The 17,551-nt window shown below is 34.5% G+C and overlaps 1 protein-coding gene across 2 annotated transcripts in view; it reads left to right on the forward strand.

Moving 5' to 3' along the window:
- Positions 1-9,735, forward strand: part of LOC149551513 (uncharacterized) — a 31,673-nt gene extending 21,938 nt beyond the window's left edge. Inside the window, exons 3-6 of one of the 2 annotated variants that reach the window (XR_016352767.1) lie at positions 6,138-8,265; positions 8,599-8,895; positions 9,034-9,289; positions 9,391-9,735. Coding sequence is in view for 1 of the 2 variants with exons in the window: in XM_089787017.1 (XP_089643143.1) it covers positions 6,138-8,265; positions 8,599-8,895; positions 9,030-9,289; positions 9,391-9,595 (2,890 nt within the window). In the remaining variant the exon portion in view is untranslated. Of the gene's footprint in view, positions 1-6,137; positions 8,266-8,598; positions 8,896-9,029; positions 9,290-9,390 lie in introns of both variants that reach the window. The other variant, XM_089787017.1, reaches the window with a different exon arrangement.
- The last annotated feature ends 7,816 nt before the right edge of the window (positions 9,736-17,551 follow it).

Here is a 17,551-nt window from a genome sequence, read left to right on the forward strand (position 1 = left end):
GCAGGAATCAATCCGACCAAGCACCCAACCTCTCGTATTCCCTTTTGACCCTAGCTTGAGGAATTAATCGTCATTTCTTATCAATGCGGTAGAGCTGATTTACAAAGTGCCCAAGCATTTTTAAAATAAACTATTTATTAATATGTGTTTTTGTTTATGCTTACTGTATAATTTTTTTAATATATATTTTTTGTTGTTTACTGTATAAAATTTTCAATACGTATTTCATTTATTGTATAGGTATGTTCTAATATGCATTTTCATTTATTGTATAAGTACTTTTGAATATGCATTTTGGTTTATGGTATAAATTTTGTCAGAGGTATATATATATATATATATATATCTTGTATTTATTATGAATAGGTTTTCATAATGTACTTATATACTCTATTTATAATATATTTATGTACTATAGTGTTTATACATTTGTCTCTGTCTAGTTATTTTTTATGCTATGGTGGTATGGTTTGTGCAATGTAATCAACAATGTGAATATAAGCTATGAAAATCTAATTTTTACAATTAATGGGTTGGACTCTATATATTGTTTGCTCTCAATATATCTATGTTGTACAAATGCCCTTCAATTTTTTTAAAAAGTAAGTTTTGATTATTTTTCTTCACTTTTTTAATGGTTTTTTTCTTGAATTTCTAAAAAAATCCTACTCTGGTTAGTTGTTTTAATCTCAGTCAAGTCATGCTTCTATGCGAGAGACTACAGAGTATCGACAAACTCCAACAACGTGATGGGATGTTGATCTTGAAGATTTTAGGCAGATTGACAAGGAGGTGAAACCTGGATTGGCCAGTATACCATTAGATGATCTGCTTCTGCCCAAGAGAGATAGTAACTCAGATGGTTCTGAGTTTTAGAATTGATAGCCTAACTAAGGCTTAGTTTCATAGGTTGTAGCCTATTATATTTTGATGTTTGAGGTTTTAGGATACATGTTTTAGACATTTGGATATATACATCATGGGTATGATGTTTGATACTATTGTTTCAATGTTGTTATACGACTGCTCTCATTATTATGTTATACTGCTGCTATTATGTTGTCATACTATTGCTCTCAGGATTTATTTACATGTTTTGTTATCAATTATTGACGTCTCTCTCTCCCTCTTCCCCTCCGCTCTCTAGAATATATTAATGTATTTTGAAAAAGCTTGTTTCTCTTAATGTTGTGGGTGAGTGGACCAATTCTTCCTTGCAGCAAAGAAATTAACAATCTGTGAGAGCAATCCAATGGCAAGTTGGTTCAATTTTGGTGTGTCCCTCCCATGAAATTCCACCATCCAGTGAGTCTTTTGTGCAATGGCTGCTCTGCCTAGCTTAGCCTCTAGTTTGCCGGATGTAGGATCCTAAAGATCAACAAATTGAAGCGACTTCTCTTGGAGAAGAGTTGCCTTTTCCTTGCTATACATTTTAATAAAGGTTGTTGTAAGCCCCTTCATCACCTCTTCATCCTTGGAAGCACTCGACAAGGTCTATGTTCATACGACTTTGGGTTAAGAGCATAGTCAAGCATATGAAGAGGGGCGTTCATTGTGTTCCCTAACAGTTGTAGCAAGGGAAATCCCTTAATTGGGTGGACTTTAACTGCTCTTTTGGCATAAATCCTTTAACAGGGTCCTTTAACTGCTCTTTTGGCATAAATCCTTTAACAGGGTGGACTCTTGTAAAGATTTCTAAAATCCTCTAGCAAGGTATATCTTAACTGATCTCTTTGTACTCCTAATACTGTACTAGTCACTCCTACTAGGGTGAACCCTTAGAAAGGGTATTTGTAGCTCCTAATAGGGAAAACCTTTATACTGTAGTGAAGGGCTTGTGGGTGTCATTCCCACCATGATTTTCTCCCTCTACCGAGGGTTTTCATGAGAAAATTAGTGTGTTATGTGTCATGCATGTGTTGATGTTTGATGTTGTTTACTTCTATTTCATTCCTATAGTTATATGTTATGTGTTTTGGAAGTTATTAAGGTCAATTGTGTTAGTAGTTGAATTGATAGGCTACCTTTTTGCATTGATTCAGCCCCCCTAGTGCTTTTGAGTATTGACATCTACCAATAATGATTACAATCCAAATGTTTGACTCAATTGATATAACTGTCAATACAAGATATGTGATGGTGAGAAAGTTGAAATCTTGGATTTGGGCGGCTCACAAATATCTAGAATGTTCCATCCCCAAGAAAGGAAAATCATAGTTAAAGAAAGACACTGACTATAAGAAAATGATTTCGTTAATCATGTTACTCAACAACCAGAGTGGACAAAGGAGGAGTTTTCTTAGGATTGACGACCAGCTAAAAGAGGAGATCCATGATGAAGCCAAGCAGAGGAAAATGTGAGTAACCAACAAAAGACTCAGAGTTATATGATTGTTACATGTTAAGAGTAGTGTAACACCAGTACGGGGGTACATCAGGATGAGTTTCTGGGACACGGGGAAAATGAGCTTCATTTTGGGGACAGTAGAGGGAGAGCTAAGGGATGACAAGGTGGTGTGAACAGGGTAGGGAGGGGTGTTGTATAGTATACATATAGAATTTGAAATGCTAGTTATGAAATGTTATTTTAGTAGAACAGACCAAATTAAATACTTGAACATAGCAAAATCGTAACATGAACTAGAAGTAGAACCATTGAACATTCAAATAGTAACATATTACATACCCAATAATAACATTCAAAATCAAAATTCAAATAGAAATTCAAGTATTCATCCTAGCGGTGGCATGGTTGGGGAATGGCGGAGGTGGGGGTACTTGAGTACTCAAGTACCTAATGAGGGGACGTCTTGGGGATGGGTACTTCGAGGTTTGGGAGGGGGGTGGGAGTCCTTGTGTTACAACTGGTTAAGAGTGACTTACAGTTGTATAGGCAGCGATAATAGAGATAAAATGGAAATTGTGCTCAAGGGAGAAGAAGAAAGTGTAAGATCAGTTGCAACATACGAAGGATCCAAGATTCAAATTCAAAAGACATACCTGATCAGTAATATAATTGGCTTATGTGTGGAAGTAATTAAACAGATTTTGCAATGAGAAAACAAGCAGCGATATGTATCAGAATTTAATCATACAAGCACATAAGTCTATGAAATCATACTGTCATCTAAATCATTTGGAGAATAAGATGGGAGGAAATTCTTTTACCTTGCAGAGTTATATCAAACCTTCATTTTATCACAAGCTATATTCCAGGGTATATCTTTTCCAATGTAAATGTCAATCCATCTCGATTACATAATCCTCTGATTTTGCTACCATCACATGATTTTTCTGTCAGCCTTTTCTCTCTTTTCCCCACAAAAACATGTATGTTTTTTTGGGACAACTACCAGTGCTGCCATGTTTCCAAATTGCAGCAGAAACTCAAGGCACCTTAATCCACAGGCCACCAATCCGCCAACCAGACTAGAATGCATGAAAATGTTGTTTTTCATTAGGCATCGAGAGTTAGCAAAACTGGTTTAAAAACTTTTCAACACTTAATCTGTTGTCCAATAATGTTGGTCCATTGGTATAGAAATTGGCATCATTAAAGTGTCATTAGAAAATTATAAATAACTTTCCAGGTTATCACTCAACAAGAAATTTTCAATATTAGATACCATCATTGATCAAAACATCACTACCAAATATCCTCTCACCACAAGTTAATAATGAGAATTAACCCAAATGACGATTTACGATAATTCTACCTTCATTGAGGTATACTATAAATTATAGACATAAGTTAATCCCAATAACATACCAAGAAATATATTAATAACAATAATAATAATTAATCATTAATGTTACTGGACAATCTATATAAATTATAATGATCTAATCCTCTACATATTTATATTAAGTCAATAAGTAGCAATAATCATAATAATACTTAATACATTTTTATAAGAATTAACTAAATTCACCAAAGGAGACCAACACACACGACTCAATGATCATAAAGTCATGAAAGAACATAGAGTCACCGTAGGAGGGCATTCATGAAGTTTGAAGGTAAAAATTCTCTGGTAATTGAAGGCGTTTAATTGACTTTTGATGATTTCAATGGTCAGGAAAATATTATTAAGCCAAAGAGGAAAAGGAAACACTTGTTAGATGTGAAGAACACTAGTCAAAGGAGATGCAGCAATACATACACTATCTTCTGAACTTTCAAAAGGTGAGTTAATGTTTGATTTACATAATAGTTTTGTGGATGGGTGTGAACTTGAAAATTATATGTTGGTTAGTGCTAATTCAAAGATTTCAAGTCACAAAATAGAATTATCAAGGTTATTACAATAGAAAAGAGGATGAGCATATTGTTTGCAGGATCAAAGAGAACCTCTGGTGAGCCTAATTCTATTATTCCATTCTTCCAAACAAGCAAAGGAGGGATTGGACATCTGTTTGCAAGGAGCATAGAAGATTCAAGTTCTTGCTTGACAATTTAACTTTCCAATTGAAGGTGAACCGGGTAATACATTTGGGTTGGTCTATGTTCAAAATATTCCATGTTTCCTGACCAGGGTAGTTATCTGGAGCTTTTGGAAATAGTTTCAGGTGTATACTGACAATCCGACCTACAAAACATATCAGCAACATGGAGCATTGACTTGACTTCCTTGAGCCAAGTCATCTGTACTCAGAGCAAAAGAGTGCAAGACAAGCAGTTATACAGGGAACTGAAAAGAGATGTAAACTCAAGGAACCAGAGCATGAAGTTTGAGGTCCTAAAAGATAGGCGTATAAATTATGATGATAATTTTTTTATTAGATATGCCGTGAAAGATCTCGAATGCCCATTAGTGCATCAAAGATATCTGACAGAAGTAGACTACATGGGATACAAGACCCTTTGGGTGCTGAGGGGTCCTGTATGATGGAAATAATGAGCCCCCAAAATCTGGTGGTAGATAACCTTTTTGAGAATGATTTCTTATTGGTATTGTCTTACCATAGAGTTGAAAGTATTCTGATCATGATAGATTTTGATTATGATGCATTTGGTACTGACACTTTCTATTGAACTGTGAAGGATGTAAGTGTATCCCAGTGACTGATTTGAGGGAGTACATCTTCCAAAAGAATGAGTTGTCTTCTTTTTGGTTTCCAGACTGTCCTGGAATTAGCGTTGCTACTATATGACTACTTGACCATATACTTTGGTTCACATCGATCATCCATGAGGTTGAAAATGACTTCTCACATATGGAGGTAAGTATGAGCTTACTATCATGAATTTCAGGTGTTCTGGCAATGTGAGGGTCAACTATTTTCTCCAAGGTGTGCACTTGGTGTTATAGAATTTCTAATTGCTATTATCATTGTCCATTACACAAATCAGACTTATACGCTAGCAGTGCTCTTCCTTAACATAGTTATTCTTTTTATAGTTATTATAGGCAAATGATTAATTGTTGGCTCATATGATATGGAATTTATTGTGCTAGATTGCAAGTAGGATGATAAAGGACTATGTATTAGTGTAATTTCTATGTGGTGTTTGGATTGAAAGTGGTGACTATCTCTATTCATCAAGGCTGTAGTTTCTCTCACTCTTTATCATTCTGTTCTAGAGTGTCAATGGCTCATGCCCACAAAGAACTCTAATTTGCTAGAGTGCAAGTTGGATGATAAAGGACCTTTTATTAGTTTGATATTTCTTTAATGATGATCATATTATGTATGATTCGTTGCAAAGTAGACTTCTCTTTTGAATATGGATAACTACCTTATTTGTATATTGTACATTTAAAATTAATATTGAACTTGTACAATGTGTGGCCTCCCTTGTTAGTGTATTTGAGGTACATGCATACCTTGGTCATTTTATTCACAAAGTATTGAAACAAACTTGTCAATTTGGTGTGTATTATTATTGAGTGCTAGTTTGTATTGCAATTTGAAGAACGTAAAATTAGCCAAAAGGAAAGCAGTAATTTGACAGAGTTTGGTGCTACATATGTTGATGCTGCTACCTTTTTGTTATGTTGAAGGAAGTGGTAAAAGCATGCTTTATTCCCATTGACAATGTTATATTTTTCAATACAGCAATTGTTCTATTCTTATCCATATAACTATGCAATTTATGTTTTATGATTCTTAAAGGCAGAGCTTGTTCTGTTCAGGTATATGCTACAGTTTCCAGGAAAATTTCCTACGTTTACTCTTGTCATGAAGGAAGTGGGGGGTTCAGCGGATGTTCTGAGAAAGCTTCTTACAGAACTGAAAATAAGCTCAAAGATGCCCCAAGATCAAAAGCAAAATGCAGATGTTGATGAAGGAGTATATCAGGCAACAAAATCTATTGCACCCGAAAATCTCTCAACAGATGCAGAATTAAATGCTGCTACTTTGATGCAAATCAACAATCTGAGTGAAAAGGTTGCATTGAGTTTTGACAACATGTCAGAAATTGATGCAGCTGTAAGTCAGCAAGAAGCTTTATCGCAATCTATAAAAAAGGAGCAAGTTGCACAACCTTTTTCAGATCAAAGTTCACTTCCATTATCAATGGAAAAATCATGTACAGATGTTAATGGAGGACAGGAGGGAGAAAAATCTGAAGCACCTGAAAAGTTGTCAACAGATACAGAATCAAAAGATGCTACCGACTTGGAAATTGAGAGTTTCCAACAGAAGGCCTCCTTGAGTTTTGACAATATATCGGGCAATGATGCAACTGAAAATCAAATTGAATATTTATTGCAGCCTATAGAGAAAGTGGAACAAATTATGGAAAAATTATGTACAGATTTGAATGATGGAGCACAGGAGGCAACTAAATCTGAAGCACCTGAAAATTTACCAACAGATACAAAATCAAATGATGCTACTGCCTTGGAAATTGATAATTTGAAACAAAAGGCTTCCTTGAGTTTTGACAATATTACAGGAAATGATGTACGTAGAAGTCCAAATAGAACTTTATCCCAATCTATAGAGAAAAGGGAACCAATTGTGGAGTCGTATTCAGATGTCAATGATGATGCACAGGAAGCAGCAAAATCTATAGCACCTGAAAATTTGACAACCGAGACAAGATCAAATGATGCTGCTGTCTCGGAATTTGACAGTTTGAAATGGAAGGCTCCTTTAATTTTCAGTAATGTATCAGGAAATGAGATCCCTGAAGATAAAAAACAAATTTTATCCCCGTCAACGAGAAAAGAGGAATTGATTTCAGACCAAAGTTTGCTTCCAGTGTTTTTGAAGAAATTATTTGGAGAAAATATAGAAAACTATGAATATGAAAAAAGTAGTTCTATTGCTCCAGCATCCCCTGAGAGGTCATCAGGGACAAATCTGCTTGGCAATCAAGGAAGAACTTCATTCCAGTCTTTAAACAATAAATGCGAACCTGAAATACCATCAGAAAAGATTGAAAATTATAAACATAATAAAGAATATTCCTCTGTTCATTCTGAGGGTTTACCTTCTGCGAACATAAAAAAAAATAATCTGGTGGTGGACAAAATTAGAGAAGGCATTCCTGTTGCAGAATCTATACATGTAGATGAAGTAGCAGTTGAAAACAACTCAAATAAAAAAGCAAATTGCTCTAACTTAACTTTAAAGAATCTGGAGCAGGACAAGTTAGGACTTAATGTTTTAAAATCTAAAAACTTGGATGATAGAAAAATTGAAAACATCACAAGCAAAGAAGTAAATAACAAATTCTTTGCCATCGCATCAGATGGCAGAAATTTATGTGGTTCAAACACTCCAAAAAAGATTGTGTCTGGAAATTCCATAGAAGTAGGATACACTCGGCATGCTCAAGGTTTCACTCTCTCCCCTAATGTAGACAACAAACAAAAGGGAAGGGGAAGTGATTTATCTGAAAATATGAGCTCACTGGGAACAAATATCAACACTCAGACCAGGATATGGCAGCAAACAAAGCAATTTCGGCAAAATCAATGGAGCAGAAATTTTCCATCTGTAGATGCATTGCTTGATCACAAAGATAGTGATGATGAAGGGGAAGATGATTCTGACTATGCAGCATTTGATTACCCCGAACCTGACAGAGGACTTCAAATCATGATCCCTCAGAAAAATAATGGACTAGCGATGCCAGAGTTTTCGGAACCTAAAAGTCTGAATTGTCTTCTAGTAATGTTCTTACCGAGGGAAGCCACTACAGCTGATGTAGTCAAAGCTTTTGGTCACTGTGGAAAATTTGATGAAGTCAAAATTATTCCATCAAAAAGAGAAGAAAATAGATTTAATTATGCGTCTATCATCTTTAGTGTAAGTTGTTGAAGTCCTGGTCCTGTAAGTCATTTCAATTTATTAGAAACTATTAAGGTAACCATTACATCAATTTTTGAGGTATGTTTTGTCACTATTATAAAGTTCCGCTGTCTTATAGTATGCAAATAGTTGCTAAAATCTTTATCTGTTAGAATTTCTAGCATACGTGGATCGTAAGATAATAAATATATTTAAAATACTGTACTTGTCCAATTGCATGTGGTTTACATTTTGTTTTGAACTTTTGTTGTGAATGTGAAATATTTTTGGTTATTTTTTGAAGTTTTGTGAGGCATACTGATTCATCTCTGACTGGCTTCCGTTTTACAGACAGAAGAGGCTTTTCAGAAAGCATTAATGAAGAAGCATCTTGTCTGCGGTAGGGAACTGCTAGTAAAAATGGCATTTTCTTCTAATCAAAATCTTAATCAAAATTCTGCTCCCAGAGTGGCAGAGAACGTTGGTGTGCCTCTACCTGAGCTAAAAAATTCTAGATGTACAATTATGATCAAAGACTTGCCTCCTGCTATCAATTTTAAGCAGCTCAAAAATGCGTTGGTTTTTTTTGGAACTGTGTCACGCATCTTGGTGGGCCCATCGAATTCTACCATATATGTTGAATTTGAGGTATCAACCATGCTTAAGCATTTGTTCTTGAGTTAGAAATTCTAGATTCATGCCATGCCATGTATAAGAACACGTTACTAAATCAACTTCCATGTAACTTTATGGATCTCAATAAATATTTTCTTGTTTGGCAGACAGATGATGCAAAAAACAGGGCTCTTACAGCACATTGGATTTGCATTGGTGGGCAGCAACTACAGATGAGGAGAGTTGAGACTCCAAGAACATCAGTTGTGAGGATTTCAAATGTGAGCTCAGAAACTTTGAACGGAAAAATTTATGGTGTTTGCAGGTCTTTTGGACGTGTTAAGAAATTGAACCGCAGGGCTCAAGATATAGTAGATGTACACTTTCATCAAAGTGAACTGGCTAACATGGTTGATATATTAGACAGGTATTGTATTGTTGCATTTTCACTGCTGTTTGCCTTTTCTTGTACTGGATTTGATTTTAACCTTGTTTTATCATTTTTTCATGTTTGTTGTCCAATGACAGTCTAAATGGAGTACTTACGAATCAATGTCGCTGGCATGCTCAATCAGCAACTGTTTTCCCTCATGAAACACTGGAAAGCTTATGGAGCTCAGCTGATGGCAGAGAGTATCTGCATTCAGTCATCCAAAATCTTTTAAAGGTTATTAATAAAAAATGTTTCAATGAGAATGATGTACATGAGCTTGCAGCACAATATTATTTATAATAATTCAGTGGTATCAAACAAACTTTGATACCAACAGTGAGAATCATGTGCCGACTGATATACTTTGTACTCTAGGACTATTCTGTAGTAGCATGTTTAGTAATTTATCCTTATTAATCACTAATATTTGAGTTTGAGAATCAGTATTTATATATTTCTTCTGTGCTAGTAAGTGGGTAGTGGAGATTTTCATTTTAAAAGAGTAATCTATGTCTACTATTAACATTATCAGATTTCCACAACCCATTTGAAATGTGTGCATATATTTCTGTTTGCTAAAAAAAAACTTAATCGAGTCCAGAAATATATGCACAAATGTCTACTATTTCAAACATAATGGATCAATGATGTGTTGTAGAGCAGCTAATTATGTTTTGTGTTTGAAATATTGAATTGTCCGTGATACAACAGTATGAACAGTTAATTGACTCAAATAACTTAAAATGCTCTAGGATATTTCTCCAGTACCAAGTTTTCGGCCCTCCATCCTTATTTGTCGCTGGCATTTTGGTGTGGGATTTAAGATTTTTAGATTTTACTCAGTCCAGGAGCTTGAAATGGAAACAGCCATTTTGAACTTGTAGGCTGATATTTTAGAGAAAATGGAACAATGATGTGTTAGTGAGAGCGTCCAATAATATTTTATGTTTTAGAAATTAGTAAACTTATACCATTTTATTTCTTTTGAGTTCGTTTATCTTCTTGAACTTTGTGACATGCTTTGCAAATGGGCTATCCTCTTTCTGTTCAATGAGTACCAGAGATCCTTGAGATAAATTTTGGAAAAAAGTTATCAAATGACAAGTAATTGAACATAGTGAATTACAGAATGTGAAATAACACTTATTGAAGGGGGTTGTTCACAAATACTGAATTTACCCCAACCTTACTCTTCTATCACCTTGCATCGGTATTTCCAATCTTATGCTGATAGTAAATGTTGATAGATCTTTTTAGGGAGCCATGGCTTTTCTGTCTAATCAGCCCTCAAACTTAAATTAGATTATATCTAGGAAAATTCTGTTATCCTCGAGTAGATGTGTTATGCTCTGTGTTCAAGCTCAACACAATTGTTAAGTGTTATTTTTGTTAGAAATAGGGAATACTTTTTGCCCAGTCATGGATTTCAACAATTAACCATATACTCGCATAAATAAACAAATTGAAAAGTGAAGTGCATAACACAATGAAACTCATAATATTATATTTTGTTAATCAAGGAAACCCTAGCCAAGGGAAAACTCTAGTGGGGATGGTACCTCCAAAATGGTGCATTAATTTTTAAAAAATTCTGTAAGGAATGTTGACACTGATATGAGTCTCTTACGTGTATTTTAGTACACATGTCCTTGTTAGATGACTAGACCTTGTTAGAGGCTTCAACCCTATTAGTTGTAATATAAAAATGAGCTCATTACTCTTACAATGAATTCAATGAATTACAATTTGTACAAGAGATACAAATATTGTACCAAAATTGACTATAATGACATCTTCAGTATTTGATTAGTCATTGTGTGTTACTTGTATATGATCATACCCGTATATCATCTAATTGCATCTGACCATCCATTCATACATATAACAACATACATAAAGCTCACATATCATAATCATAGCGTTGTCGTGCTTCACATAGAAAATCTGCCTTTTTATACACCCTTCATAATTACTTTGTTCAATCATCCTGAATAACTAACCATGTAAAAACTTATAAATCTTTTCATCACAATATGCCAACTTAGGGCTAACATCTAAGATGTCGCCCTTAAATTGCGAAGTTCTTGAATTATCAAGACAATTCAATTCCTTAGCCAAATTTTTTGTTCTTTGCCATGTGCACCGACTTTGTGATAACACACTACTTATGCTTTTCGTCCAAAACTCATTCCAACTGACATATTAATATTAGCAAACATAGATATGTCATCTACATTTTTTGTTATACTATATTCCAAAATTGTGGCCATATATTTGCCTCTAGTGAAGCTTGTTGATTAAAATAGTTTCTTGTTGACAACTATCATTTGTCATGCTTAAACAATTTCTTCATCAACTCTAACCAAAACTTTACCTTTAAGTGACTTTAATTGATAAGAGTGTTGACATAAATGACAACATCCATGTATCAACTTAAGCCAACTTGCCAACAATCTTCTCCTTTGGTATTGATGGAACACTTAGTGAAAATTTTGCCAAGTGTAAAAACCTCCAAAATGTTAAAAGTGATCAAAGCCTCAAATTGATCAAAAACTATATGCATGACCAAAATACTGTAATTCCCTTTAGTTCACACCTTACTATACTTGCCCCCCTTCATCTTCTTGCACGCACACACGCGTGCACACATCATTGTCTAACTCCCCTATTGACATCAATGGTGCCAAAGGTGAGTGATCTATTTACAAATCAAAATTGTAGTGCTTTTGATCTTACTAAACATACCTCGTGATATCAAAAAACATGTTCTTCTCAAAGTCTCAAACTTTGTATCCCAAGTCTTCATGTTTTTTGCAACATGGATGATTGCACAAATAACATAAGCTACAATTTCGGCTCCATTTAGGTCTAATGGCCTGAATGCCTCATAAGTCCTCTTTGCAAACTCTAAAATCTCAAGTTCTTTTTGCATCATGTCAAATTTAGGGGTCAAGAGACTTCACAATAATGCGAATCTCCCCAACACACCCTCTCCCCCCTCCCCCCCCCTCTCTCTCTCTCATAACTTCAAATGTCTTGCTTAATGTCTTGTCCATCTTTTTTGCTCGTAGTTCTTTCTTTTCAAATTGACTAGCTAGCCTCTAGCTTTTCTTCATCTTCCTTATGCACTTTGTAACATTTTCAACATATTTAATTGGTTTGTGCAAGTGATATGGACTTTCTTGCCTCATAGTACACAACTTCTAATACCTTTGATGCATTCATCAATGACTTGTACATCATTAGCAATGTTCACACACACTTTATGAAACTACTCTCAGCTTCGAATTCCCTTTCAACTTTAGCCTTAGTTGATTCTGCCAATGTAGAGTAATGGATGTCAAATTCCTCGATTACCTTGGTTAGGTTCTCTGCGCATTGTTACTATCAAGTGTCTTTGGTGTTGGTAAGGTTTTTTGTAATATATCAAGTGCTTGTTCCAAAACTCTTGCATGTTTTTCTAACATTTTCTCTAATCGTTCTTTAGCTTTGCAAATGCAAAAACTGATACACTCAAGTGCATTCTCATTCCTGTCCTCTTTTACTAAACTTGAAATGTCTTGGTTGAAGTGACTTGCCAATAATGATTGCAATGATGAACTAGGTGTAGTAGGTGTAATCACCTTCTTTGTCATGGCGATGATATTCTCGTGTAATTGTCCTTTGATTTGATGGAGTGGACTGAATATCCACTTGAGTACTAACATTTGCTATGGGAAATGAAGGTGTACTGTTATTTACTATAGATTTAACTTCTATTTGATCATCTACCATATCCTTTTGACCATGATCCTCATCTTTACTCCGATCTTCCTCATCATTATCAACATTTTGATAAGCTAGGTTCTTTGCCTCTATCATGATTTCTTGTAAGTCTTTAGTATTCATCAAGTTGTCTTCAAAAGTGTCATGTTCCTACTGCTTTCTTCTAGTGTTACACCTAAAGTAAGTGGGATGCCTGTCACAAACAAGTCATGTTGTTTTAGAGTGTTGTAAAATTAATTTGTACCTTTTGATTCTTCAACAAGTTTAACTAATGGTTCCTTGATTGTATGCTAATTGATTTGTGTGTAGGCCGAGTGTTATGATCTATGCTTGTACTTGGTTCATTCAAGACTTCAATTAGAGTGCTTTATGTTTCCTTTGCAATCTCATCATACATACATGCCATAATATTAACCAATCTCATTTTGGTCCTCATTTTAGGCCTTGCCCTTTCCAAAATCATCTTCATGTCATCAGACATGATAAGTGTGCAAAGTTCACATAAGTTATTCTCTCTAATCTTCTTGTCCTCTTCTAAGGTTCGTTGTCTTCTCACATCCAATTTGTCAAATATAGGGTCTATAATACTACCTTTAGTTTCTACAAGATTTCTCTTAAAGTAAAAAAATACTTAATAACAAAATTCTCAATAGTTGCTTGATCATCATTAGTGCACCTCAATTAGTATTTCTTTGCCTGATCTAACTTTACTTCTCCGTTAATCCTTCCAATGATCCTTTTAACATCACATTTCCATTTCTTTCTTTCCTCCTCAATATCAAGCTCCACTACTTCAGGGATGACTTCAATCATAGGCTCATCCTGTAGTTCTTTTCTCTATTATGTTTTCTTCTCTCTTTTTTTGACTTTTTCTTCTTAGCGACCTTAGGTTTCTTAGAACTTGGGCCTTGAGCCTCTGCCTTCTATCTTGTAGTCCTAGTAGTTGCTTTCTCAATTGTTTTCTTTGTCCTCGTTGTTGGAGTCATCCTTGTAGACCTCATAGTTGCTTGATAAGGTTTAGGTGTGACCTCAATATCTACAATATGAACTTTAGGTGTATCTTGCACCTCAATAGGTTCTAGAATAGTTGCTTTTGAAGGCTCAATGCTTGCACTTTCTAACTTGGCCCTTGAGAGAACTTCACTAGTCCTTTGATTTCTGTCCATTCCTCTTTGGTGATACCTTCTTGAATAGCAATCTTCTCTACTAACTTCTCAACTTTCCTCTTTCTTGTGTGATGTAGTACAAGGTAGGTGTACCTCTAAAGGAGATGACCAAGCCCCCAAAAAATCCAACCCAACAAAAGTATAACCAAATGCAACAAATTATAACTCACTTATTAGCAATAGATCTTTATATACACAATGTAATATTGATTGATTACACAAGTCACATACAAAATGATAAACAATATGCTAGGGTGTAAGGTCTTCTCGGTTATGACCAATACATTCTAGATTATAGGCCAAAACTTCTCTACTCTCAAACTCCCTCAATTCTAATTGAAATACAATTTTCTAAGACTCAAGGACGTTACATATATAGCCATCAAGACACACAAGTTGACTTTGAGTTCATAATCTCCAAGAATAGAAAACTACTATACAATATAGGACTGACCTTCAAATAATTAATGACTAGATGCATAATAGATTATAAAATTGTATGACCTTAGGTATAGGTCCACACATTAACCAACTTCCTAGATCCAAGAGCATGCAAGCTAACTCTCAAATATAAAACCTTACCAAATTAAATACCAAACATCGTATGAAGAACAACATAGGAAATCAATGCTTGAAAAGACGAATCATAACTTCCGCTAGTTGTAGCATTGAATTATGTGCACATAGGATAATGACCCATGATAGGTCCACAATATGAAGCCAAGCTTGCATAATTTGGAAAGAAAAAATAAGTGTTTGCCGAATCAAACTATCAAACATATAATTGAAAATTAGTAAAACAAGTAAATATCTTTTTGGGGATGCAAGATTGCCAACACCCCAAGTATACTCATGCATTAGACACCCAAGGTTTAAAAAAAAAAAAAGATGTTTCATAATGACTTATAAACATCTAAAAGAATTCACACATAAATCCCATGCTAATTCTTAACCCACAAATCCTCTTCATCAATCAACATATAAGTCTGTCCAAACTTATTGCTACAATGAACTATATCATCAGAAACTTCGGATCTACTACTGATGCTACAACTTCTAGGATCAAATGAATCATACTTGTTATGTGACTTCATTCTATTAGAATATTTCTTTCCTTTACCTCTGCTCTTAATTACGAGATCAAATAACTTCAAGTAAAACCGTCTGGGAACCTTAACCACAGGTTCTTCTATTGTCAAACTAAAAGTCTTGAAAACACCCAGGTTCTTTTCTTTGCTATCTTCCTCATCCTTCAAAGGAATAAAAGAAAATTTCTTACCATCTTTCTCAATAGTAACTATATTCTTTCTGCAAGACAACTCTACTGTCAAATTACCAAGGTCTTCCAACTAAAACATGACAAACACTCATGTCTACTACATCACATAAAACTTCATCCTTAAAAGGTCCAACACTGAAATTAATCAAGCATTTTTCTCTAACCTACATCCAATGATCATCTTGAAACCAACTAATACCATAAGGAGTATAATGTTTCAATCTTTTCAAACCAAGTTTCCTAACCATCTCTCCAGAAACAAGATTATTAGTACTACCTCCATCCATAATAACTTTACAACATTTACCTCCAGACTTGCATATAGTTTGGGATAAATTCTTTACACTAGTTACATATCATGCTTAGCCAACATGATTCTCATCAAAAGAGATTCTCCAACATCTAGTGAAGCCAAATCAACATTAGAAGGCTCCACTTTTTGCTCTTCTTGTACTATCAAGTTGTGTTCTAGATTACAAACCAAAACTTCGCTACGCTAGAGATTCTTCCAAGTATTTACTCAAGGATTCCCTAAATGCTACTTGAAATACTAATTTCTAAGACTCAAGGACATTACATATATAGCCACCAAGATACACAAGTTAGCTTTGAGTTCAGAATCTCCACAAATAAAAAAACTTACTATACAATATATGACTGACCCTCAAATAATCAATGACTAGATACATAATACATTATAAAATATTATGCAACCTCAGGTATTGGTCCACACATTAACCAACTACCTAGATCCAAGAGCGCGTATGCTAACTCTTAAATATAAAACATCACCAAATTAAATACCAGGCATCATATGAAGAGCAACATAGGAAATCAACATCTAAGAAGATGAAGCACAATTTCCACTAGCTGTAACATTAAATTATGCACATATAGGATAATGATCCATGATAGGTCTAAAATATGAAGCTAAGCTTGTAAAATTTGGAAAGAACAAACAAGTGTTTTCCAAATCAAGCTGTCAAACAAATAATTGAAAATAGTAAAACAAGCAAATATCTTTCAGAGATGCAAGATTTCCAACAACCTAAGGATGCTCTTGCATTAGACACCCAAGGTGAAAAAAATATGTTCCATAAGGATTTATGCACATATGAAAGGATTCATAAATAAATCCCCTGATCATTCTTAATCCACAAATCCTCTTCATCAATTAGCATAAAAGTTTGTCCAAACTTACTGGTGCAACCAGTTGTACCATCAAAAACCTCAAGTCTACTATTGTTGCTACAACTTCCAAAATCAAATGAAATCATAATTGCTACATGCCTTCATTTGATTAGAAGATTCCTTTCCTTTACCACTGCTCTTAATCATAGGATTAGATAATTTCAAGTCAGACTATATAAGAACCTTAACCACATGCTCTTCTATCGTCAAACTAAAATCCTATAAAACACTTAAGTTGTTTGCTTTGTTATCTTCCTCATCCTTCAAAGGAATCAAAAGAAATTTCTTGCTATCTTTTTCAACAACAACAGTATTATTTCTGCAATCATTTATAACTCCTATACCAAATTGCAAAGGTGTTCCAAGTAAAACATGACAAGCACTTATGTCTACTACATCACATAAAACTTCATCTTTGAAAGGTCCAATACAAAAATAAACCAAGCATTGTTCTCCAACTTGCACCAAATGACCATCTTGAAACAAACTAATACCATAAGTAGTAAGATCTTTCAATCTCTGCAAACCAAGTTTCCTAACCATCTCTTCAGAAACAAGATTATCAATGCTACCTACAGACTTACAAAAGTTTCAGAATTAGTTGCTTCTTTGCACTGGTTACACATTATGCTTAGCCAACATGATTCCTCCCATTGAAAGAGATTCTCCAACTTTTGGTGAAGCTGAAGAAACATTAGAAGATTCCACATTTTGTTCTTCTTGTAATACCAAGTTCAATTTGTCAATTTTCACACTAGAATGTTCAAAAGATCAATGTCCATCCTCACCACATTTAAAACAAATACCTTTGAAAAAATAACTTCTTATCAAAAAAGAACTTGCTTAGCCTTATCA

This window comes from Cupressus sempervirens, chromosome 6 (genome assembly GCF_028749045.1).
Source record: "Cupressus sempervirens isolate cs-2001-9-10 chromosome 6, ASM2874904v1, whole genome shotgun sequence".
Classification (NCBI taxonomy): Eukaryota; Viridiplantae; Streptophyta; class Pinopsida; order Cupressales; family Cupressaceae; genus Cupressus; species Cupressus sempervirens.